General features: G+C 36.0%; 1 protein-coding gene across 2 annotated transcripts in view; it reads left to right on the top strand.

The window, feature by feature from the left end:
- Positions 1-4467: 4467 nt before the first annotated feature.
- CHIC1 (cysteine rich hydrophobic domain 1) overlaps positions 4468-27053 on the top strand; it is a gene marked incomplete at its 3' end in the record, with an annotated part of 35397 nt that continues 12811 nt past the window's right edge. For both annotated transcript variants that reach the window (XM_082681973.1, XM_082681974.1), the window contains exons 1-3: positions 4468-4850; positions 15607-15661; positions 21402-21557. In XM_082681973.1, the coding sequence (XP_082538099.1) occupies positions 4564-4850; positions 15607-15661; positions 21402-21557 (498 nt within the window). In that variant the 5' untranslated portion in view covers positions 4468-4563. The remainder of the gene's footprint in view (positions 4851-15606; positions 15662-21401; positions 21558-27053) is intronic.

Raw genomic sequence — 27053 nt, forward strand, 5'->3', positions numbered from 1 at the left:
GTAAAGTAGCAGGATACAAAATTAATGCACAGAAATCTCTGGCATTCCTATATACTAATGATGAAAAATCTGAAAATGAAATCAAGAAAACACTCCCATTTACCACTGCAACAAAAAGAATAAAATATCTAGGAATAAACCTACCTAAGGAGACAAAAGACCTGTATGCAGAAAATTATAAGACACTGATGAAAGAAATTAAAGATGATACAAATAGATGGAGAGATATACCATGTTCTTGGATTGGAAGAATCAACATTGTGAAAATGACTCTACTACCCAAAGCAATCTATAGATTCAATGCAATCCCTATCAAACTACCACTGGCATTTTTCACAGAACTAGAACAAAAAATTTCGCAATTTGTATGGAAACACAAAAGACTCCGAATAGCCAAAGCAATCTTGAGAATGAAAAACGGAGCGGGAGGAATCAGGCTCCCTGACTTCAGTCAATACTACAAAGCTACAGTAATCAAGAGAGTATTGTACTGGCACAAAAACAGAAACATAGATCAATGGAACAGGATAGAAAGCCCAGAGATAAACCCACCCACATAAGGTCACCTTATCTTTGATAAAGGAGGCAGGAATGTACAGTGGAGACAGGACAGCCTCTTCAATATGTGGTGCTGGGAAAGCTGGACAGGTACATGTAAAAGTATGAGATTAGATCACTCCCTAACACCATACACAAAAATAAGCTCAAAATGGATTAAAGACCTAAATATAAGGCCAGAAACTACCAAACTCTTAGAGGAAAACATAGGCAGAACACTCTATGACATAAATCACAGCAAGATCCTTTTTGACCCACCTCCTCAAGAAATGGAAATAAAAACAAACAAATGGGTCCTAATGAAACTTCAAAGCTTTTGAAAAGCAAAGGAAACCATAAACAAGACCAAAAGACAACCCTCAGAATGGGATAAAATATTTGCAAATGAAGCAACTGACAAAGGATTAATTTCCAAATTTACAAGCAGCTCATGCAGCTCAATAACAAATAAACAAACAACCCAATCCAAAAATGGGCAGAAGACCTAAGTAGACATTTCTCCAAAGAAGATATACAGATTGCCAACAAACACATGAAAGAATGCTCAACATCATTAATCATTAGAGAAATGCAAATCAAAGCTACAATGAGATATCATCTCACACCAGTCAGAATGGCCATCATCAAAAAATCTAGAAACAGTAAATGCTGGAAAGGGTGTGGAGAAAAGGGAACACTCTTGCACTGCTGGTGGCAATGTGAATTGGTACAGCCACTATGAAGGACAGTATGGAGGTTCCTTAAAAGACTACAAATAGAACTACCATATGACCCAGCAATCCCACTACTGGGCATATACCCTGAGAAAACCAAAATTCAAAAAGAGTCATTTACCAAAATGTTCATTGTAGCTCTATTTACAATAGCCAGGAGATGGAAGCAACCTAAGTGTCCATCATCAGATGAATGGGTAAAGAAGATATGGCACATATATACAATGGAATATTACTCAGCCAAAAAAGAAACGAAATTGAGTTATTTGTAGTGAGGTGGATGGACCTAGAGTCTGTCATACAGAGTGAAGTAAGTCAGGAAGAGAAAGACAAATACCATATGCTAACACATGTATATGGAATCTAAGAAAAAAATGTCATGAAGAACCTAGGGGTAAGACGGGAATAAAGACGCAGACCTACTAGAGAATGGACTTGAGGATATGGGGAGGGGGAAGGGTAAGCTGTGACAAAGTGAGAGAGTGGCATGGACATATATACACTACCAAACGTAAAATAGATAGCTAGTGGGAAGCAGCCGCATAGCACAGGGAGATCAGCTCGGTGCTTTGTGACCACCTAGAGGGGTGGCATAGGGAGGGTGGGAGGGAGGGAGACGCAAGAAGGAAGAGATATGGGAACATATGTATATGTATAACTGATTCACTTTGTTATGAAGCAGAAACTAACACACCATTGTAAAGCTATTATACTCCAATAAAAAAAGTTGCAATTCTTTTCAGCTGTTTTATGTTGAAATTTCCCGCCTCAAATGGTTAAACCTGTGACCTTTTGCCTCATATGGGAGAATTACCTCCATTCCCTGCTTAGCACATCAGACGGAAAGTTACATGGTGTGCTTTCTGTTTCATTCACTCCTAGCTTTACTATCCTTGATGGTTGCTAAAGTATCATTTAAAAATCATGTTGTCTCTTGCGTTGCTGACAAATTTTGCTTTTCTCAGCTTTTCCAATTCCAAATTCTCCTATAGTTTAGCAAAACAAATTACCTTTGGAATCATATATACCTTTTTAGTCCACTGTATATGCAGGAGAACAGATAAGCAGATTTGACTATACTCGTGAGTTTCTCCAAGCATAGCACTTCTCTTAACTCTTTCATCCTTTTGATATCTAAGTGTCAGGGGTCTCTTTCCATTTTGATTATGGAATTTCACCCTCCCTCTCCTTCCCTCCCATCTCCTACAACCATCATTTCTTCACTTTTACCATAGTTCCAATATCTCATTTACACTTAACACAAGTCCACTCCTTATACTCTCCCTTCAAATATCCCTACCTAGGCTAATCCTGAGTAGTGAACTACCACTTAAGCAGTAATAGCACAATACTTCCCTCTAGAGATTGACTTAGTGGAACTTTACAGATAATATAAGATATTTGAAACATTTTTAGTATTGCCTATGGCTTTTTTGCTTTTTGAAAGAGAAGAACTGATGCAGAATATTGATTTGATCTTAAGTCTAAGGTATTTTGCTCTGATAAATGACATGACATTATTTATTAATGCCCAAGAAAAGACATACCAGAAGGCTATTATAAAATACTTTAAGGTTCTATCTTTAATTATAATTTCTGGCTAGTAGATAAAGTTCTCTCTGCTATAAAATACTAGATTTTGTTGCTCACTGATAGTGCTGCAACTTACTTTTAAAGTTCCTAAATAATCAAGCTTTTGAGTACAACAAATTTTTTTCCATTTTAATAATGCAACCTCCTTGATAATGATGATGGTTTGATCAGTGCCTTTCACAGATCTAATTTCTTCCTCCCTCATACATCCTAAATGCTTTGTTTTTACTGCTATACTGTTAATAAAATGCTCACCCTAAATTCAAGTGTGGCTATATCTGTTTCCTGTCTCATCAACTAACTGTGATGCAGCTAGTGTAGCAGAAAGGGCAGTGAAGCTAACATTAGAATACCTGGATTACAGTATTTGTTTTATTACTTAGCAGCTGTGTGAATTTATTGTCTTAATGATCCCTGAATTATGGCATGGATTTTTGTGCTGCTGCCAAGTATGAAATAGTTTGAGACATGGATTGGAAACTCAAAATATGTGATCTCTGTAACATTTTAGTGGGTGTGGGGAAGATAGAATATTTGAAATGGAAAATCTTGGACAAAAGGTCACCAGAGACCTTAATAAATTACTTAAACTTCCCGAGACTGCTTTGCTATCTATAAAATAGATAATGATGATGCTTACCTCACAGGATTGTTTAAGGGTTAACTGAGATATTGTATGTGAAAGAGTCTAGCCCAGTGTCTGGAAAATGGATGATGTTAATTAATGTTTCCTAGGGTTGGAGTCCTCCCTCCACTTCCCTCCTCCCCTGCCCCCGAAAACTCCAAAATTCAAACATCTTTCAAGATGCCCAAAAGGCACCACTCTACGAAGCCCTTCCAAACAACTTCAGGCAGTATAGCCCTTTGGTTAAGAGTGCTGGGCTTCTGGAATTAGAAAAGACCACCCAAGTTTAAAACCAGGTCTGCCATTTAGTAACTTCATGACCTTGGGCAAGTTATTTACCCTTTCTGCATCTAGGTTTCCCACCGGTAAAATGAGATCATCATGGTACATATCTCATAGGGTTGTGAAGTATTAAATGAGATATGCACATAGAGCACTTAGCACAGTCCCTGACACTTAGTAAGTCCTCCATAAGTATTGCATAGTAGAAGTAGTAGAAAGTTTCCTCTTCAGTAAAATGTTAATAAAAATGCCTCCCAGGGTGTGGCAAAGTTCTGCTGTAAAAATCTTTTAAACTGTAATGCTGAACAAACGTAAGGGATTGGTGTATACCTTAAGATATATGGGGCAAAGTTCTAACCTCACTTTTATAGAATATCCCTTCCCTGCACTGGAGGGAAGGGGGTAATAATACCCATTATTAATTAATAGGAAATAAAACCAGAAGATACGTCCGCGGGAAACAAGCAGCAGAAGCCCAAACAGCAGTATTAAGAGCAGCACCCGCATACCGTACCTCGACAATTCCCAGTAGTTCACCTCTAACGCCCCCCTTCCCTTGGAGCCGCGCAAGCGTACACTGATTTTGCTCCTCTCTCCCTCATGCCCCCGCCTCCAACACCCTCCGCCCCCCCCACCCCACCCCCCGGTCTACCCCACCACGCAGGCGCATCTCCTTAAATCCTGTCCCTACCCCCCTCATCTTTCTCTGCATTTCGTTCCCCCTCCTCTTCCAGCACCTCAGCAGGTTCAAACTCTTCTGCGTGAGGGTGGCGGTGATCGAAAGGTCACGTGATGAGCATCCTGCTGCCCAACATGGCGGAGTTCGACACGATCTCGGAACTGGAGGAGGAGGAAGAAGAAGCGGCAACGTCGTCGTCGTCGCCGTCGTCGTCGTCGTCGGTATCGGGGCCCGACGATGACGAGGAAGATGAGGAGGAGGAGGAAGAAGAGGAGGAGGAGGAAGAAGAAGAGGAGCAGGTGGAGGATACGCCGCCCCCGCCTCGGGTAGTGAGCGAAGAGCATCTGCGGAGATATGCCCCCGACCCTGTATTGGTGCGGGGCGCCGGCCACATCACTGTGTAAGCGAGAGGGAGCCATGGGGTTTGAAAAGGCTGAGATTTGGCGACAGAGGAATAAGGCAATCGAGGGGCCTGTGGAGTGGGGGAGGGCTGACTGAGGCATATAGTTAGGAAAGGACACCTGGTCTAAATGGGGAAACTGAGGGAGACAAGTGTAAAGGAAGTGAGGAGAAAGCAAATGTGATGCACCAACACCGGGTAAAAAGTGAGTATAGGACAGGGAAGTTAGGGGGTTGGGAGCCAGAGGGATTGGAGTAGGGGTGAGTCTCCTTGCTTCTGTGTATGCTGGCGATGAACAGTCTTTAAACTGCAGGATGTACCAGCGGACTCTTTGCCGCCAAGATTGATGTCTGGTGGAACACGGTGACAGCTGTAACAAGTGACGAGACCTAGGCTTGGACTCTTCAAAACAGAAACATAATATATTTTGTGAATAACATTATAGAATATCCACCCATCCATGTATTCATCCATCCTTTCTTCCTATCTAATCCCTTTGTAAATGAATTCAATAATCCTTTCCGTGTCTTGATCACTCCTCATTCTGACGTTTCTTAAATATCACACAATTAGAGGTTCAGGTTGAGAAGTAGCTATAAAACGTAGAAAGAGCAATGGATTGAGAGTGAGGGCTCTTGTATGTTAGTCCCAGCCCTGCTTCTTACTGGCCCTGTGACCTTGGTCAGGTTACTTCCCATTTCTGGGCCTTGATTTCTCCATTGGTAAAATGAGGGGTTTGGAGTAGATGGTTTTTAAAGCCTTTCAGCTCTGAAATAATTTAACATACCTGCAGGAGATTTTGTATTCCCAAGTATTAAATATGCAAACATTAAATATATATGGAAATTAGTCCCCTAGGAGCTGAGAATGATTTTTTGAAAACTCATACGGAGTTTTTTTTTAAATTGACATCTTGGATCATATTTGAGAAAATAAAAAGGGGGAGGGACCTCATAGAGTAGTAGTTGTCAAAGCACAAGAAAAATTTAATGGTTCTCTGGTCTTTGAAGAGTGCTTTCTCGTTTTTATGTGCTTGGACAGTAAATACTTGGAAGTTTGAATATTGTGTCATGTTCATCCGCTTAATTATGCTATCATTTACTGAGTTTTCAAAATAGGACTATTTTTTCCTATCAAGTCATGCTGCCTGTAATTTTGATAATGGCTCACCTACCCCTCTTTCAGTTGAGTTCATATTATCTGAAATCATATATTATGCACCACCTCCCCCCGTCATGTTAGCTTTTAATTTTAACATGCTGAGTATTTTAATTGTAATATACTTTTGTGATCTTTGCATGAAAAGTATTAAGGAAGATTTCGAAATTGTGGAAGAGTGTGGGGAGATTTTTAGACCTGCCTTTTGGTTAGGCAATTTTAACACAATTTTTCTTGGTCCAAGAATTTTGCAGATAGCCTACAATGTTCAGACGCCAGCTTACTGCGCTGTTTTATTTCCATTCCTTTCATCACTAGGGAAACAATTTATTACTCAAATTAATCATGATTCTGGTACCAAAGGTTACTTTCATGCAGATTATTTCATATGATCAAACAGAAAAAGGCTTTTTATTCCAGTCTATAATTTTATATTCCAGCATTCCTCCCCTTCATTTTTTTCCTAAAATTCAGAAAATAAGGAACAGGGAAGAAAACAGAGTTTAGGTTCCCTGAAACTTATTTGTGGTTCCATTCTACTCCTCACACAACCATGGTGAAGTACTTAACAACCTATTTTCAATTAAAAGCAAAGCACTGACACTTGCCATGCCCAGGCCCTTATGATAGGTGTAATGACCTTCTCAGCTTAAAAATTCTGGAATAAGGAGTGTGAAATAATGGTGCTCATAGTAACTGCTGGTATTAATTGAAGCCAAAACCTGAAAAGCAGCAAACCAGTACTTGAATTGCTAACCAGCGTACATAGTTTGGAAAATTACTTAGTTGTATTGTACACATTCTCTGACCTAGAAAGCGTGTTTGATGTTAAATAAGAAACTGGTCTTTCTATGATAGGAAAACCTTCCTTACAACAGGTAAAGTAAGATCCTTAGGAAATAGTTAATCTAATTCCGAGACGTCTAAAATATCAGCCTCTTTAATTTTTTTCTGGCATGGGAGTGTTAGTTGCCCTATCTGAATGAAATATTTCTTATTCTCTCCCATTCTTCTTTTTTTCATTCTTCGTGCAGTCATCTGTTCTTTAGAGGATGTTGTTTCTTTTCAAAGTTTAAAATTTGAGAACCATCACCTCAAATTCAGTATATCTTAAACCCAATTTATTTTCCCTCCCCAGATTGTCTGTGCATTCCAGTTTCCCCATTTCTGACCCTGATACTGCCATTCCAATCTTCCAGGGTAATATTTCAAGTCCTTGAGTCATTTTTAACTCTTCCTTCTCCTTGAATTGCCCTTTGCCAGTCTGTCCCAGAATTATGTCATCATGCCTTTTAAAAGGTCTATTAGATCATTCATTTTCTCCATTTCTACTGGCACCTCTCTAGTTTGGGTTGCCATCATCTCCTGCTTGAATTGCGGCCACAGTCTGCCACCTCTCCCCACCCCAATCCATCTGCATGCTTGTGCCAAACTAATTTTCGTAAAACACGGTTTAATCATGTCACTTTCCTGCTGAAACACCTGCACTGTATCTTAATTAGGTTTGAATTCCTGTGCTCTCTTCCTCCACCCTCAGAGATCATGGAGTCCCTCTGCTTGTTCAAAGCTCACCCCTCCATTTATGCTTTCCATATCCTTCTCTTCCAGCCTCCTCCCAGGCAGCACCTCTCTATATATTACCTCACTCAGCCTCTCTGTTGGCTCAGCCTGTAAACATATTCAGTCTCTCTAATTCTTTAAAAATAAAAGCCTTCCTAGACCTACATTCCCCATTAGCTATTGTCTAATCTCTCTTCCTTCTTTCTCCAAATTTCTTAAGAGTAGCTACATTCACCATATCTATTTCCTCTTCACCCTTCTGTAATCTGGATTCTGCCACCATGACCACAGACAAACTGGTATCATTAAGATCACCATGACCCTCCTGTTGCTAAATTAGTGGGCATCTTCAATTTCCTATCTTTCTGGTCCTCTCTGCTGCATATAATGACTCCCTCTTTCTCAGAGGCTTTTACTCCAGGGGTCACAAACACACTGGCCTTCAGAGGCGAGACAGGTTACAGAAAATAGTGCAGCATGAGTAATGATGGGGCCTTAGTTGAACTGGAAGGTATATGTTTTGCCTAAAGGTATTCAAATTCTGATTTAAAAAAAAACATTTTGCCAGCCAAACAAATCTAGGAATTCCTTGGCCATTTCACTCTTCCTGGTTCTCCTTATATTTTTCTGGTTATTCCTTAACTGCCTCATTCATGGGTTTCTTTTCCTTTCTTGCTCCTTAAATACTAGTGATCTCCAGGGTTTTGTTCTCAGCCCACTATTCTCATTCCCTGCTCTATCTAGATGGTCTCATCTTGACTCTCATGGTTTCAATTATCTGATGTCTCCCAAATATGTATCAGTATCTCTATACCAGACTCTGTTCTGACTCTTATCTGGACTTCCTCACCTAATGGCTCACTGACATCTTAAATTCAACGTACTCAAAACAAAACTCATCCTCCCCCTCTCGCATCCCCTCACACCCCCATCCCAACCCCTCAAAAAATTCCTCCTATTTCTGAGTTCTCCAACTCAGTTAAATGGACCTCCTCCTATCCCATTATTCATCAGTGGTTCCTCTTTCCCACTCAGTTTTCTCACAGCTAAGCAATCAGTGGGTATTAGTAATGTATGACCTAAAAATTTCTTCTTTTCCTCCCTACCACCACTTCCCTGATTCAAGCCCCTTTCACCACCCTACTAGTTATCTTGCCTTCATCCTTGTCACCTCCAAATCTATTCCTCAGCCTGCTGCTCAATGGAGACACCACTTTCCTGTTTAAGACTTCTGTGGTTTCCCCTTCATCCATAGGATCGGGTCTAAGCTCTATAACATGGAATATAGAACTGGACCCTGCCTATCTATCAGCCTAATCTTTTGACATTTCCCTTTACTGCTTGTATTTTCTTATTCACAGCATGCTGTTTATCTCTTTGCCTCTGCTCAAGCTGGGGCCTTCATCTAGAATCCCAGTACCTACCACCCTTACCTCATAAGTCACCACCTCCTGCAAGTCTTCTCTGCCCTGAATAAATTGGAAGCAGAAATGGCAGGACAATCACTGGTTCCCTCTGAATTCTCAGTGCTTAACACAGTGCCTGCCCTGAAGTAGACACTCAGTAAAAGTGAGTTGAATAAATACTGGTTCACTTTAGTAAAAATATGCCCACCATAGTGTGTGCTGTATTATAGGCCCTCAACAAATGCTAGTTAGTTGAATCATCCTCTGGAGAGTATTTGTGTTTCTGAGCATAGATACAATACTACCAGATTTAGGGTGGGGGTTATGGCATGTCCTTACCTCTGAAAGGTTTGTTGAGCAAGACTTTATGTGTCAGAATACCCCTGTGTGCTTATATCATCTTTACACATTGGTTTTCTCGTTACTTATCAAGATATCATTTAATGTCTTATCAATCAATTATAATTTTTTGAGAAGTCGAATGACCTAACCAGAATAATTGTAATTCCAAATCTGAGATGATGATGATCATAAATGGATATTTGGGTATCTTTTTTCAAATTAAAAATTTTTTAAAGTGTCATTAAGGCAGATATATTTGATGTGTTACTCATTGCTGTATATATACCCAGCACAAAGAACAGTAACTGCCATCTTCTGTGTGTCAGTATGCCAGTATGATGGGCACTACCATTTAAATATTGTATAACACACCTAAAATATTTTATTAAAAGATACAAGAATGCCTTTAATATATATATAAATGGCTAAATTAACTCCCACAGATTTGAGGTTTTAGAAACAGAAATAATGAAATGTCTCTTGTAAGTATTGTTTCAGAAATACTATACATTTGAGTGATGTAGCTTAGTGTCTATCATTTTTCATCTTGATATTTTTAGGATGAATATTTGGATCTTACATCTCATGAGATTTTTTTTCTTATTTATAGGTATTACCACACTCTTTATATTACTTAAAATATATAGATATTTACCCTTGATAATACAGCTGTATAGAAGTTAGTAGAGATAAGAGGTTACCAATTCTCAGAAATATATAAAATTCTCATTAAAATTAATCTAAAAGAGCTGAAGTGATTATATACAGAATTGAAAAAAGTTGCCCAAATTTGCCAAACAGTGCATTTCTGCAGAAAGTTAGAGAGCACTACAAATATTGATACTTCTCTAATCAGTGAATGGAATGCCTTTTCTGTAAACAGCTGTCTTTGAGGAATTACAGTGAAGCATTGTTAATTTGTGTTTGTATAAGGTAAGTATTTTATAAGATTTTAGGCTTTGAGAATACTGAAGCTATGGTAACTTGTCATTTTACAGGGCAGCAAGACATGATTATTTCCATATGGAAGATAAAAGAAATTTAATTTTTTAAAATCTCTTTTAATTGAAGGGCATAGACTTTCCTTTTTCTTGTTATAGTAAATAGAGATCAGTGCAGGTTCTTCAGAATCAGTGTTACTATAAGTGCATAGTTTTCTAGTGAAATGGTTTTTGTTGGCAGAATTTTACTACACTTTGATGTGTTTTCTTAAATAACCTGAACACATAAACTTAAATTTGAGCAAGGTTTTCAAAGGCTGATGTATAGTCATTTTCAAAAGAATTAAAAACAGTAAGGGGTATAGGGAGGGAGAAAAGAGGGAAGAGCAACTAGAGGACCCATCCTTCTTTACCTCAGTTTCCTTTACTCCAAAGAATTGTCCAAGAAATTAAAATTTGGGGCATTGGAGACACTTAACAAATAAAATACAATCATTAAGAACCACCAGCTGTGTCAGCTTCAAACACATAATAGGCTCTATATTTAATGAAGCCGATAAAATGACAGTGTGAGCAGTTCCCAAGTGCCTTTGTCTAATGCTGAAGAACCCCACATCTTGACTCATGTCTGTCACTGATCAGTAATGGGTAGATGAGCTTGTCTAACCTCTGTGGACTCACAGTTCTTAACTTAATGGTTTACTTATGAAACAAAGCTGAGGTGTTCATTTAGCAGGAGCCATTTCAACATTTTCCTAGTAGCTACTAAGTAAAATGTTGTGCCTAAGATTATTTAAGTACTCATTTTAGGTGCTGAATATCTAATGGAGAAGTTAAAGAAAGAAATCCCTGGTAGGCAAGAACAGAATTGCTACTACCTTTTAGCCCAAATTATGAGAATATATTGGGCCTAGTTTGCCTATCTTTATACCTTTTGAAGTAGATAAATGTAGGCCATAATGGAGTGTTTTAAGAAGTAAAATGACACTTTCCTTAGCATTTCTTTTTTTTTTTTTAATTTTTGTCCACACTGCATAGCTTGTGGGATCTTCATTCCCCGACCAGGGATTGAACTTGGGCCCTTGGCAGTGAGAGCAGAGAGTGCTAACCACTAGACTGCCAGGGTATTCCCTCCTTACCATTTCTAATATACTTTTTATATTTTAGAAAATACAATCCATTTTTATATTAGAGAAGAAAATTTGTAATGTGAATTTAGCAAGCAGTTTTTGAGAACCTGAGCACTGGGCTAAGCACTATGAAGAATACAGAAAAAAGAAAGTACAGGTCTTGGTTTACAAAGCTAACAGGAAAATCTCCTTTAAGGAATTGGTGTGGATCAGCGAAGAATAAAAGAAAATATTTTATTAAATTTTGAATTGTGTAGTACAGATTAAAGTTGGCTATGAGTGTTCAGAGAAAGGGAAATCAATGAAGGCTTGCAGCAGGGGTTGACTTGAGTTTTGAGGACTGCATTGGATTGAAACTAGGGAGAGGAAGCAAGAGAAACCACATGAGCAAAGACGAGCCAACACAGCAGTGGCAATGGAAAGGAAGGAAATGATATGAGAATGATTTCAAAGGAACAAATAACAGGACTTGGGACCACCTGGATATAAGCAAGGTGCAAAAAATAGGAGAGGGAAGGTCCAAAAAATACCAGGGTCTAGGTTAAAGAGAGTCAATGTGCCATTGATAGAGATGAGGAATTTGGAAGGGGGGAGCCAGTTTCCAATAAAAGGTAACTTTTAATTTTAGACGTGTTCACTTGAGGTGTATTATTTTGTAGCACGATATCCAAATGGAAATAGTTATTTTTGTTGTTTTTTTTAATTTATTTTATTGAAGTATAGTTATTTACAATGTTGTGTTAATTTCTGCTGTACAGCAAAGTGATTCATTTATATATATGTATATATTCTTTTCCATATTCTTTTCCATTATGGTTTATCACAGGATATTGAATATAATTCCCTGTGCTATACAGTAAGACCTTGTTGTTAATCCATTCTATATATGATAGTTTACATCTGCTAACCCCAAACTCCCACTCCATCCCTCCCTCACCCACCCTCCCCCTTGGCAGCCACAAGTCTGTTCTCTATGTCTGTGAGTCTGTTTCTGTTTCATAGATAAATTCATTTGTGTCATATTTTAGATTCCACATATAAGTGATATCATATGGCATTTCTCTTTCTCTTTCTGACTTACTTCACTTTGTATAATAATCTCTAGGGCCATCCATGTTGCTACAAATGGCATTATTTCCAAATGGAAATTTTTAGTATGCAATTAGAGATGAGGGACTAGAGCATGTTGGGAAATATAGAACTAGAGATATAGATTTGGCATAGAAGTGATTGTCAAGGCTATTAAAAATAGATGAACTGTTGTAATTCCTTTAGAAAGAGGAGCAGATGACTAACAGCTAACCTTTGGGAAAAGACAAGAGTGTTAGGAGAGAGTGAATGAATCGGAGAACGTTAGGAAGGAGTGGTGAACAGCATCATAGGCTGCAAAGTCGGGGGGAAAGTTCTGAGAAGAGGACATTGAATTTGGCACTAAATAAGATGAACTTGTCTTTCTAAATAAATTTACCAAATAAGGGATTATTTTCAGTATAGTAACAGCATCAAAAGAGAAATTTCAGAAGGTTAGGGACTTCCCTGGTGGTCCAGTGGTTAAGACTCCACGCTCCCAACACAGGGGCACGGGTTCCATCCCTGGTGGGGGAACTAAGATCCCACATACCACACGGCACAGCCAAAAAAAAAAAAAAAGCCAGCATGTTCATTCAAAAGGTTAAGAAAGGAAGGGGTAATATTAAGGAAATGGAAACAGTGGCAACGAAAGTTCATTTGTCTGGTGATAAATGCAAAGAGAATAGCAAAGCTAAAAATTTTTTAAATAATAGAAATATTCCATGCATTTTGAGGAATACATCTGTCTATATTCTGTATGTATTTGATATGTAGTAAAAGAATGGCAACTGGGAAAAGCTATAATGGCAGCAGTCTCTAATGGAGGTAGGAACATATTATTAACGTTGTATCTAAAAGGCAAAAGGGGAATTCCTTGGTGGTCCAGTGGTTAGGACTCAGTGCTTCCACTGAAGGGGACACAGGTTTGATCCCTGGTCAGGGAACTAAAACCCCACATGCTGCACTGCACGGCCAAAAATAAATAAATAAATAAATTGGATTTTTTTTTTTTTTTTTTTTTTTTTTGCGGTACGCGAGCTTCTCACTGTTGTGGCCTCTCCCGTTGCGGAGCACAGGCTCTGGACGCACAGGCTCAGCGGCCATGGCTCACGGGCCCAGCCGCTCTGCGGCATGTGGGATCTTCCCGGACCGGGGCACGAACCCGTGTCTCCTGCATCGGCAGGCGGACTCCCAACCACTGTGCCACCAGGGAAGCCCTAATTTTAAAAAATAGAAGACAAGCTGTACGAATGGAAATAGAGCTCTGCTTTCAAATGTATCATGTCTACTTTCTATAAATGAAACCTGTATATATTTCTTTGTTACGCAATAAGAATTAACTGTGGAATAATGAATTCAATTACATCTTCTTGACTAGTGATAAGGTCACTATTTACCTAAATATGATTTGAATGAAATATGTTTCTTGCTCTATTAAATATTTGTCATGTTACTGATTGCTTAGTTAGTACATAATTACAAATATATATTTAATACTAGAGTATCAGTTTCTCAAACAGCACATGAAAGTTGCCATAAAAATTCATGTACAAGAGTACCATTTTATTTTTAAGTTTGGTTATACTCCTCTATGTATAGATTTAAGGGGAATGTTATGAGAATGTTATTATAAAAATGTTATGCTCTCGTTGTGTGTTGTACTGACACCTAGAGAAGTAATGAAGTTTTTTAATGAAGTGAAGTTCTTTTTATAATTGCTAATTAATTTTCTCAACTCTTTTAAAGTATAGAATTTGTTGTTTTAAAATACATTTTAAACATGCAAGGTAAAATATATTTATGTACAGATATGTACCTTGCTGCTAGCTGCTAAATATAGTCTTTTGCACAAAAAGAGCACAAGGATTGGCTTGTGTCCTTGAAGAGGAGCTGTTAACATAAATGATACAAGGAGACTGTGATTCTCACAGAGAGTTTTAATAGGACGTTGGATTCTTAAGATGTCTTTAAAGTGACCCTAAGACCAAAGTGCAATAAATCAGTAGAATCAAACAGGACATACAGTAGCTTATTATTCAACAAACTTTTATTAAGCACCTACTAGATTCCATTGTGCTAGTGGAAGCATAGTGGAAGATAGCAAAGTAAATAAGCCATAGTTTCTGTTCTCAAGGAGCTTAATAAAGGACAGAAAGAATTTAGGGATTAGCATTTGAATTTTGGTTGCCTCCTCTTACTATGTGACTTTGGGCAAGTCATTTGATTACTTTTTGAAAAAATTTTTTCTGAGTGTCAGCTTCCTTCTCTGTAAAACAGAGATAACAATACCCCTCTTGAAGGGTTGTGAATTTTAGAGGTAATGTATTTACCTAACACAGTGTCTAACCCATGGTAAGTAGATAGTTACTGGTAACTGTTACTATTATTGTCTACCTCAAAAGGAGTTCTTATTAAATGTTAGTGTTTTTTGCTTACACTAACATAAAATTGTAGTCACTCTGATATATCATCTAACATGCAGGAAGTGACCTTTGTTATTCCTACCAAAATCAATCACCAAGTAGGTGAAAGAAGGCTTATAAAAAATCATTTTGACTTAGTACAGATTTCAGTGAGTGTACTTGAAAAAAGTCAGAGCTTTTGAGGCTGGGATCTGTTTTCTCAAAATTGGTTGAACATATACATAAAAGCCATTCATAAGGATCAACCTTTGAGTATCTGAATAGTAACTGATCATAAGTTGTCAAGCTCTATAGTTCCAAAGGTTACATTAGTTTTTATTAGGAATTTTCATATATCCACAGAAGTAGAAAGAATAGTATAATCCACTCCCATATATAACCCATCAGCCAGTTCCAACAGTTATCAATTAAAATGGGTTTTAACAGAGATGTTTCAATCAAAAGTTGTGATATTTCCAGCTGTATGTCAGTGTTTCTCTATTATTTTTTAATCTCATATCATGGTTCTAGTTAGAATCCTACTTTAACATTGGCTCCTTAAGTTTCTTTTACTGTTAATTTGGATTAATAGTCAAAGGTGTATTTTCTATAAATATCAAATTATTTTTAGGACGTGCTTTTAGGTCACAACATCAAAAGAAAAATGCATGGCTTTGTAACTTTTTTTAAGGGCAAGAGTTAAATATGCTGGGTAGAATATATTTTGTTCTGTCTTTGTTTTTAAGGTTTGGCTTGAGCAACAAGTTTGATACTGAATTTCCCTCAGTTCTAACAGGGAAGGTAAGTGAGAGTTTGCATTGAACTTTTCAATTCTAAAAGCATTGTTTTATGACTTATTTAGTGTTATGACAAGTGCTTTGACTCACTGTAATGAAGTCTGATAATAAGAGGTCAGGGTAATTGGAGGCTATGTCGTTAGTGACTGAAAGCTGTCTCCATGACTACTAGCATATGACCAGTTATTTTGTTCATGTCCATTAATGCCAGCCATTACTTACTTATCTGTTCAGTTTTTCCAGTTTTGCCTTTTTTCTCAGCACTGGTAGCTGTAATTGTTTTCATTTAGGTCAGTAATTTCCAATGATTTTAGAGTTAACGAAGTTATCAGTGTTCAAATTTGTATCACTCTATGAATTTTAGTGTCCTGTGATGTGATTTGTTATACATCAAAAAATCAAATTTTTGGTTGGACATTTTTCTGTCATTTAGATAGCTTGAGCTTCTACAATTGGATTCACTGCAATAAATTGTTATTACCTTTTTGTTTCCTGGTTCCTCTACACCCAGTAGTATCTTCTAGCATCGAGGCTCAATATTCAAAGACTTCCTAGGATTCAAAACTGTTTGGAAAATCCTCTTACAACAGTAATGTTAACTTCTAAACCCAAAGGAAAAAGCTCTGACTAAGGCAAAAAGAATATATAAAACTCCTAGCGTATTGTCAGGTACTTATTAGCTTCACAATGTAAGTTTGTGGTTGTTATTGATAATTCTTCATCAGTATATCCCAGTTTCACCCTGATTGTTTTTCCACTTTTCTCTACTCACCAGCTTTCAATTTTAATTGCTTTTGCTACTTTAACCTTCTTCATCTGAGTAATTGTTTGTTCTTGGTCCCATCGATAATTTGTTCTCTTTGATTGTTGACCTTTTCTGTCTCTCCTGATATATAATGTCAAATCATTCCATATAGTACTAAACAAGTGGTGATAGTCCCTAGGTAAGTGAACATTAGAAAATATGTGGCCATTTATCTTTTTAGGATACAAAGAGCCCTTTGGTTTGAGATTTTGGCCTCACTCTCTAGTATGTTCTACCTTCCTATCCTGATCATTTAGAATTATTCACCAATTTAAGCAGCAGTTCAGATTTAGATTTGTGTATATGAATTAATCATAAATGTTTTTTCCAAGGGAAAAAATAGCTATGGGAAAAAATCTCTTGAATAGTAATTTGTCTGTGGAAAGATGGCAAATTCAATATTAAAGAGAATGTGAATTAAAGCATCTCCAGTGGAAAACTTGTTCTTTATGTTTCCCTTGATGCTGCTGCATGTGTTGTCTGGGCAGTTACATCCAGCTTTATTATTGGTTTAGTTAAAAAAAGTTTGAATTATAAATACAAGCAACTCTAGAAAATGAATAATCAAAAAATATGTCAGAGAATAGAGTTCCCAGGTGTAAGAATTATCCATCTTTGAAATTGGCCACTTTTATGTGCTCGAGGAATCTTCAGAATATTTCTTCACACCTCTTCATTTCTTTCCAAGCCTTCTAAAACTAGAAATTCCACCAGCATAAAAGATAGTCATTTTTTAAACTAGGGAAGTAGGAATATTAAGCTGCCTTTGGTATGCATTCACACAACCTAAATGATCTGGATATGAACTGTTCTTAAAGATATCCATTCTTTTCAGGTGACCGTTTTCGTAACACATAATGATTGGATATTTATTCTAGTGTGCATTATTTAAATGCACAAAATTTCTCATAAATTGAATGAGGCATAAATGATACAGTGATGTTTTTCCTAGTTTAGTGTTTGGTGATGAAAAAAACTAAAAGGAATTCTGAAAGTCTGATTTTTTTTCAAAGTCACATGATAACTTTATTTTCTCTTTATTTATTTTCTCTTTAATGAGATTATTTTTCTCCGGTAGGCACTATTTCATTTGTATAGGTTATTTTGGATTATCAAAATGCATCTCTGATAACTGTGGGGTCTTGAGAGGCAAAAAAGAATTTGCATGTTTCAGAAAAAATCTAAAAGAAAAAAAAGGTTTGAATTCCAGACTTAGCAGCAGTGTGAGTATATTTCAAAATGAATAAATGCAGTAGGTAAAATAGAAAAATAAATCTGCATTTTACAAAACCAGTATTCCAGCATGAGTGGAATTCTATATAGCATTTATGCCTAAACTAAGCAAAATTGTGGAGTGAATTCTGAAAACCTCAAAAGCCATTTTGTTAAGCTCTGTGACTCAGTATTAATTTTGTGCTTCTTATGTATTAATGCTTTTAATATAAATAAAAAGATAATCTTTTATATTAAGTTAAGGAAAGATTGTTTCCTCCTTTCGTGATAGGACATATCAAACAGGTGTATACATACAGATTCTGGTGACCAGAAAATGAAAGAACCACAAAACTTCAGAAAAGAAATAAAAGCTTCCGGCCCTCAGCTTGAAACAATTAAATGGTGTTACAGGGAGATTAGTGTGCAGTGTTGGGAACCATAAACCATAAAATCCACCTTTACTATTGCGATCCAGTATGACAAGTGATTGATTGGGTTGTGTTCCCCATGATTGAAGGAGGCAAATCAGTCCTGCTGGGTTTTGCTTAGATTTTCTTCTGTTTGCAAAGTCTCTTGCATCCTGTTATAAAATATTATGACCCTTTCCCCCACCTTTATGATGTGGCTTTCTTTTTTCTTTCTAAGAAAGTCAAAAGGAATTAAATGTTTCTTTACAACCTGCCATTCAGCTACAAAGTAAAGGGCTTCCATCTAACCTTCATTACTAGAAATACTCAATTATATGGAAGTAAATGAGTAAAATGTTATTAACTCTGATTCCACACAGTTAACTAAACATTTCTTTCACATTGTTTAAAATCGGGAGTTAACCAATTCTCATTTCCTATGCCTTTATCTCTGTTTTATGACTTTTACTGTTATTCAAATACAGATTTTTTTTTCAAAGACAATTCTGGCTTCCTTTTAAAGTCAAAATGAAGATTTCAGTTTATTCTTTGAAATTCTAGTAAAAGTTTTCTTTTCAATATGTTTCTGTTATTACTTCAAAAAATTTGAATTCTCACTTTTAGTAACTTGAATGTTTTAGTTTTTAATTTGTCCATAGTAAGAGAGTACAAACTGTGAATATTATATGTTAAAAGTGGAAAGTATTGGTGGAGAAGAAGGAAAATTGCCACATTTTAGAAATGCTTTTGTTAATTCATTTCCAGAAGCATGTAATGAAAGATAAATCTTATAACAAATTTTATATACCTTGGCATATAATTTACTTCATTCACAGTGTTTTAAACAAAAATCAAATTTTACATTTTGGATTGATTCATTTCTGACTTTAGCCTCATTCTTTACTTTTTCTCGTCTGTGCTTACACGCTTTTAAATAAAAGTTTTAAATAAAAATTTTACTTTTTAAACATACATTTAAATTCTACTTACAAGCACTTAAATTTGTAAATGGACAGATTTAATAATTTTATGAGTTTATATCAAAATTTGCCATATTTAAAAAATGTATTAGTGTTTCTGGATACACAGTTTAAAGAAAATTGATAATAATGTTATATTACAGATTACAGCTAAATATATAAATATATTTTCCTTATTTTAACTTCCATTTGCTTGCTCAGTGGCTCACTAGGAAAAAAGAAGTTGAGTATCACTCTTTGAGAGGTAAATTTTAAGATAGCAACTTAGTACCTTGATTTTACAAAGAACATCTTTTCTCTTAAGAATTGAAAAGCATTAAATTTGCATTCAAAATGTAGCAGTTTATCCTTTTGTTTATAATAGACTGTGTAGCAAAGCTGTGGAGTATTAAGTTACCTGATACAAACCTTCAGGTGATACTCGATGCAAAAAAGAGCTTTGCTTTTCTTTCTCCAAATCTAGTCAAATACGATTCGCTGACTTCCTTTCTCAAAGCATTCTAGTTAGGAGGTCCTTTCTAAGGTATAATTTCCATTCCCTGTGAGGTATGTAATAGAAAAATTATTTATTTCATTTTATAGATGGGAGACTAAAACTCACAAAAATTAAATGAACTTACCTAGGATTTTTTATAACTAATAAGAGACTAGAATCTAGATCTTGACTTGTTGTCTTAATGTGCTTAGCCTGTTGGTGTTTTCTATTTTCAATTATAAGCCATGGTTCTCTGAATTTACTTTCATATTTACTCCAGATATTTAGTCATTTATTTGGAATTCTTTTCACTCAGTGATTGTCTTTAGGTCATATTGGAGAATGAAATCAGTTTAGTTTCCTCCTGTAAATACAGTTTTGAGCCTTACAATTTCACAACTTGTTAACATATTAGGAAGAAAATCTAATTTATAGGTTAAGCGATTAACATTATTGGGTGGCATGAACAGTTCTAATAAAGCTAGTATAATTATTTAATGTTTAAATCATGATGGTACTGAATTCTGTGGTCATGTATCTTTCTAACGTCTGCTAATAGGTATGTATTGTAGTATTGATTCTAAGACATGTTTATTAAAAGACAAAAATGTAATAAATTGATTCCTGTAATACAGTTTTTACTTGGAAGAGTTATAAAGCTCTGTATTTTTGATACCAAACATGCTAGTGGGGTTTTTATTTTACAGCAGCTTATTTTTCCTAGTAATTTCATAATTTTTGCTTGCACAACCAGATGGCAGAATTTTTTTCCCATAGATTTTACAGTGTGACAGCTTTCTAAATGAAAGGGAATCATTTTTGTGATCCAGAAATGTGATTTCACTGAAAGCAAACTATTTTTAGTATACCTTTGAATTGTATAACCTTCAAGCAGAGTTTTTTGTATAAATCTAATTATGCCTGTCATGCTCTTGCCTTTGAACTTTGTCATTGTTTACAGAGAGGCACAAGCAGCCACTTCCAGGAATGGAGGTAGTAATTAAAAATATTAAATTTGTATATTTAAGGATCTCTGAACTTCTAAAATTTATAGCAGCTATGAGTCCATTTTATACTAATATTAATACTGTGTTTTGAATGTGATCACTCCTCACTGTCTTTTGTTAGTGTAGCTTTTCCCTACAAACAATGGCAAGTGTTAAAATTGTTATCTTGCAAATTTGCCAGGGAGAAAAGGTTTGAGAGTTGCCTTTTTAAAGATAATCCAGAAATATTGCTGAGGTCTAAATTTAATTCTATTTACTCTGGTAGTATTTAGGTTTTATTGTTGTATTATGCTTCTAGTCTTACTCTACCTTTAGTCTGAGTGACTGGAGACTATAAATAATATTGCTTTAATAATGAGAATATTTGTAAGAAAACTGCTTAACAGGTATCCTTTACCACCAATGTTACTGTTGTCATTTTATTGTTGATAATTTCAAAAGACTGTTTTCGAACATGAGAATAAGTTCTGTAAACATGAAATTATATTGTTTTGCTTTCTAATGTCATCCAGGAGTATGTAATACATATTTTGTTGGTATTTTATTTTTTTAACATCTTTATTGGAGTATAATTGCTTTACAGTGGTGTGTTAGTTTCTGCTTTATAACAAAGTGAATCAGTTATACATATACATATGTTCCCATATCTCTTCCCTCTTGCGTCTCCCTCCCTCCCACCCTCCCTATCCCACCCCTCCAGGCGGTCACAAAGCACCGAGGGAAAGATAGGGAGGAAATATATTTAGACGTGTAATTCCTTAAAGTACTTGTAATAAGACAAACATTTTCTTTAGATTTAGAGACAAATAGTAGAAAGCTGCCCACAGATTGTTAAAGATTGCACCCTTGTTGTAGGTGGCCCCAGAAGAATTTAAGACCAGCATTGGCCGTGTGAATGCATGTTTGAAAAAGGCTCTCCCAGTCAATGTGAAATGGCTGCTGTGTGGTTGTCTCTGCTGCTGTTGCACACTGGGTTGCAGCCTGTGGCCCGTTATTTGTCTCAACAAAAGAGTGAGTAACCATTTTATTGTGTAATAATAATGAGCTAACGTTTATTGAACACTTGCTGTGTGCCAAGTACTTTACAGAATTTATTAAATTCTCATAACAATGCTGTCCTCATTCTAGATATAAAGAAACTCGGGGTCAGAGAGATTAAGTCATTTGTCCAACCTTTATCAACGCTTTATCACTTAATATGGGTTCAATCATTATTTTAAATAAGTGCAAAGTAAGTGGAGTACTTAAGTAAATATAAATGTGACTGGGCTACTTATTCTTTTTACAAAACCTGAAGCTATGATTTAAAGTATTTCCAAGCCACAGGTATATGGGAGAGTTTCTTCTGATCTGAAGAAAGGCAGAAGTGAGAGTAATCTACAAAGTTGGTAGGGGAAATCCTTGTTAATTTTGAACATGTCAAAATAACATTCTGACATGACATTACCAGTTATGTCATGGATTTAAGACTACTACATTTATCTCGTCTTCTTTAAAATTTTATTTTGATCTTTAGAATGATTTTCCCCCAGTGGGAAGATATTTTTAAACTTTTTAATTGAAGCCAATGAGGAAAATTAATTCATTTTACCTACAGTTATTTTCCCTGTACCACATTGATGATTTCATTTAAACTTCTAAATAATAATTAGCCTACTGAACCATATTCAACATCACAGCACCTTGTGGGGGTATAATTAGTGATGCAGTTGTTTCATAAACCAAAAAGATTCCCAACAAGTACTCATTACATTTTCCCCTCCATCTTTCTCTTGCCCTCTTTAATGTCTACTTCAAAAAAACAAATAATAAAATACTGTCACCCCTATAACTTTTTGAATGGAAAATTAGACATTTTATTAATTCTCTTGGTCACTACCAGTAGATCAGTGCTTTATTTTAAATAGAGCTTAGTTTATTGTTTGTCAAAGCTTGAACAATGTTCTCAAATGGCTTTCTGTAAGTTAAAAAAAATGACAGCATAAATTTCTTTCTTTAATTGTCATATCTTTTAAAAGTTACAAATCAATACCTCCTACCCATCCTCATTATTTTTAAAGCCTCAATGTGAATTAATTATGGGATTTTTTCATCACACAAATATAGCCAATTTCAATTACTTAAGAAGAGTTTTTGGTTTTAATATTATCCAGGATCTTTTTTTCTGATGACCTGTTTACGTATTTGCCTCTTTATTAATACCTCCGCCACAAGGCCTGAAATAGAAACAATTTATTCAGTCATGTATTTTACTATGATCACTACTGATATGAAATTAATACTGGTGCTGTGATTTCTTCCCATCTCCCACTACTTTGGTTAGGAATTCATATTGAAATTGAGGCATCAGTGTATTCTTAGATCACTAATCTGTTAGTTTTAAAAAGTTTATTTAGTACAGATATGCAAACAGTTGTCCTGTGGGCTAAATCCAGCCCACTCTGTTTTTTAAACATTTAAATCAGTTGCCAGCATTTAAAAATTAGAATATTTAAAGTAAAATTTGAAACAGCCAGCGTCTCTTGTAAAATCTAAAGCTCTGACAGTATTGAACCCACATGCCTATCTTTCAGCAATTAGCCCTTGCTGAGTGTTGGCTCCTTCCTTTAAATAGGACACGTGGTCTCTGGTTCACCATAGAACTACGCAGCATTTACATTATCTGCCTTGCTCTGTACACTTTATAGTTATGGCCGTTGATTTTGTACATACTATGTTAACACACTAGACAATGAAGCACCAAGCACATGCTGGTAACCTTGTACAAGCACTGTCCTTTCTGGAGCCTCAATTTCCTCACCTATAAAATCCAGATAATATTAGTTACTTTTATGGTGGTTGTGATGATGAAGAGATTTAAGGCCCATCACTGCTTTTTTTTGTCCACATGGAGAAATAAAAAATAAAATACAACAATTTAAAAATGGCTCTAGCCATTTCTAACGGGGTATCTAGCTTCATAGAAGTCACGTCTGTGTTTATCCACAAAATAAAATGGAAATAATATGATTAATCTGCCCTGTGTCACAAGGTTGCTGTATAAATGAATGATTGTAAAATGTTTCCAAGAAAAGAACTTCTTTGTAAACAGTCTGCCTTGTGAACTTTTTTTTTTTTTTTTTTTTTTTTTTTGGCCAGTATACGTCATGGACATTTTTTTCCAGCAAATTAGTTGAAAGAAAAGAAATACAGACCAGAATGCCCTGAGCTGCTCTTAGTCTCTCTTGGCTCTGGTAGGATTCTAAGCTTACATGACATATGAAATGAAGGTCTTTGTTTACCCATTCTTACATTTACCACTGTGTTATTATAGTCAATTTTCAGGCCTAATCCTGCCACCATCCTTAAATTTGATATTACTTTTAACATTTACCTTTTTTGCTATAACATTTGCTAAACTGAGAGGGATGTTCAGAGGGAAGGGACTGTTATCTCAGTCTTACAACATGAACATAATGTTGTTTTCCTTATGATTTCTAATTTCATTCCATTGTTATTGGAGAAGATACTTTGTATGGTTTTAATCTTTTTTTATTTATTGAGGCTTGTTTAGTGGCATAACATATGGCCTATCCTGGAGAATACTCCATGTATACTTAAGAATAAATTTGTATTATATTGTTGTGGGGTGGAGGGTTCTGTATATGTCTGTTAGATCTAGTTGGTTGACAGTGTTGTTCAAGTCCTGCCTTTCTTTACTGCTCTGCAAAGTTGTTCTATCCATTATTGAAAGTGGAGTATTGAAGTCCTATTATTGTAGAAATATCTATTTCTCCCTTCAGATTTGTCAGTTTCTGCTTCATGTATTTTGCAGGTCTGTTGCTAGTTGTGTATATATTTATCATTGTCATTTCTTCTTGAAAGATTTATATTTTCATCAATATATATTGTTAGGGAATTAATGTTTGTGTTCCCTCAAAAGTCATATGTTGCAGCCCTCCCCTCTAATATGATGGTATTTGGGGGTGGTTGGTATTTTGGCCTTTGGGAGGTACTTAGGTTTAGATGAAGTCATGAGGGTGGGGTCCTCATGGTGGAATTAGTGCCCTTATAAGAAAAAAATAGAGAGCTTGCTCTCTATCTCTCTACCGTGTGAGCAACAAGGAAGTTGTCTATAAGGAACTTATAGACAACTATAAGTTGTTCTTCTATGAGGAAAAGGGCTTCCACCAGAACCCAACAAACCATGCTGACACACTGATCTAAGACTTCGATACTCCGGAACTGTTGTTGAAGCCACCTAGAATATGGTCTTTTGTCATAGTAGCCTGAGCATTTTAAGACATATAGTGTCCATCTTTTTCTCTTGTAACATTTTTTCTTACTTAAAATCTATTTTGTCTGATATCATCTATCCCAGCTCTTTTTCTGGTTACTATTTACATGGAAAATCTTTTTCTGTCCTCTCACTTTCAACCTACTTGTGTCTTTGAATCTAAACTGAGTCTCATGTAGACTCATGGATCATATTTTTTTGTTTGTTTGTTTGTTTTTGTGTTACCATGTTATGTTAAGATATTTTTTCTTTTTTTATTGGGATGTAGTTGTTTTACAACATTGTGTTAGTTTCTACTGTATAGCAAAGTGAAGTAGATAGAGTTCTCTGTGCTATACAGCAGGTTCTCATTAGTTATCTATTTTATACATATTAGTGTAAATATGTCAATCCCAATCTCCCAATTCATCCCATCCCCCCTTCCCCATCTTGGTGTCCATACGTTTGTTCTCTACATCTGTGTCTGTATTTCTGCCTTGCAAACTGGTTCATCTGTACTATTTTTCTAGATTCCACATATATGTGTTAGCATACGGTATTCATTTTTCCCTTTCTGACTTACTTCACTCTGTATGACACTCTCTAAGTCCATCCACATCTCTACAAATGACCCAATTTCATTCCTTTTTATGGCTGAGTAATATTCCATTGTATACATGTACCACATCTTCTTTACCCATTCCTCTGTTGATGGACATTTAGGTTGCTTCCATGACCTGGCTATTGTAAATAGTGCTGCAGTGAGCATTACAGTGCATGTGTCTTTTTGAATTATGGTTTTCTCTGGGTATATGCCCAGTAGTGGGATTGCTGGGTCATGTGGTAATTCTATGTTTAGTTTTTTAAGGATCTCCCTACTGTTCTCCATAGTGGCTGTATCAATTTACATTCCAGTCAAGAGTGTAAGAGGGTTCCCTTTTCTCCACACCCTCTCCAGCATTTGTTGTTTGTAGATTTTCTGATGATGCCCATTCTGACTGGTGTGAGGTGATATCTCATTGTAGTTTTGATTTGCATGTCTCTAATAATTAGTGATGTTGAGCATCTTTTCATATTCCTCTTGGCCATCTGTATGTCTTCTTTGGAGAAATGTCTATTTAGGTCTTCTGCCCATTTTTTGATTGGGTTGTTTGTTTTTTGATATTGAACTGCATGAGCTGTTTGTATATTTTGGAGATTAATCCTTTGTCCATAGATTGGTTTGCAACTATTTTCTCCCATTCTGAGGGTTGTCTTTTCATCTTGTTCATGGTTTCCTTTGCTGTGCAAAAGCTTTTAAGTTTCATTAGGTCCCATTTGTTTATTTCTGTTTTTATTTCCATTACTGTAGGAGGTGAGTCAGAAAAGGTCTTGCTGTGATTTATGTCAGAGTGTTCTTCCTATGTTTTCCTCTAAATAGTTTTATAGTGTCCGGGTCTTAACATTTAGGTCTTTAAATGGATCGTGTTTTTAAATCCATTCTGCAAATCTCTCCCTTTTAATTGAGAGTTTAATCTATTTGCCTTTAAAATGATTGATGATAATATATTAGTTTGCCAGGGCTGCCTTAATTAAGTACTACAGACTAGGTGGTTTAGCCAACAGAAATGTATTTTCTCACAGTCCTAGAGGCTGTAAGTCTGAGGTCAAGGTGTTGGGAAAGTTGATGTATTTTTTCTGAGGTTTCTCCCATTGGCTTGTAGATGGCCATTTTTCTCCCTGGGTCTTCACCTGGCCTTCCCTCTATATATGTCTGTGTCCTAATCTCTTCTTACTAGGACACCAGTCATACTGGATTAGGGCATACTCTGATCATCTCATTTTAGCTTAATTACCACTTTAAAAACCATATCTCCAAATAAGGTCACATTCTCAGGTACTGGTGGTTGTGACACTTGAATATATGAATTTTGGGAGAACATAATTCAGTCTGTAACAGATAAGGGAGGACTTTTGCCATTTTGTCTTTTGTCATTTCTGATAATGGAGCTGGAAAACAACTCCATTACTTCCCTATTTTATATTTAATTGATTTTTGTAGTGCACCATGTGCCTTTTCATTTCTTTTGTATATATTTTTAGCTATTTTCTTAGTTGTTACCCTTGGGATTATAATTAATATCTTAAACTTGTAACACACTAGTTTGAATTAATAATACCACTTTAACTTCAGTAATATACAGATTCTGCTCCTGTGCATCTACATGCCTCCCCATATATGTTTTATCACAAATTACATCTTATATATTGTG

Source organism: Grampus griseus (assembly GCF_964374135.1).
Source record: "Grampus griseus genome assembly, chromosome: X".
Lineage (NCBI taxonomy): Eukaryota > Metazoa > Chordata > Mammalia > Artiodactyla > Delphinidae > Grampus > Grampus griseus.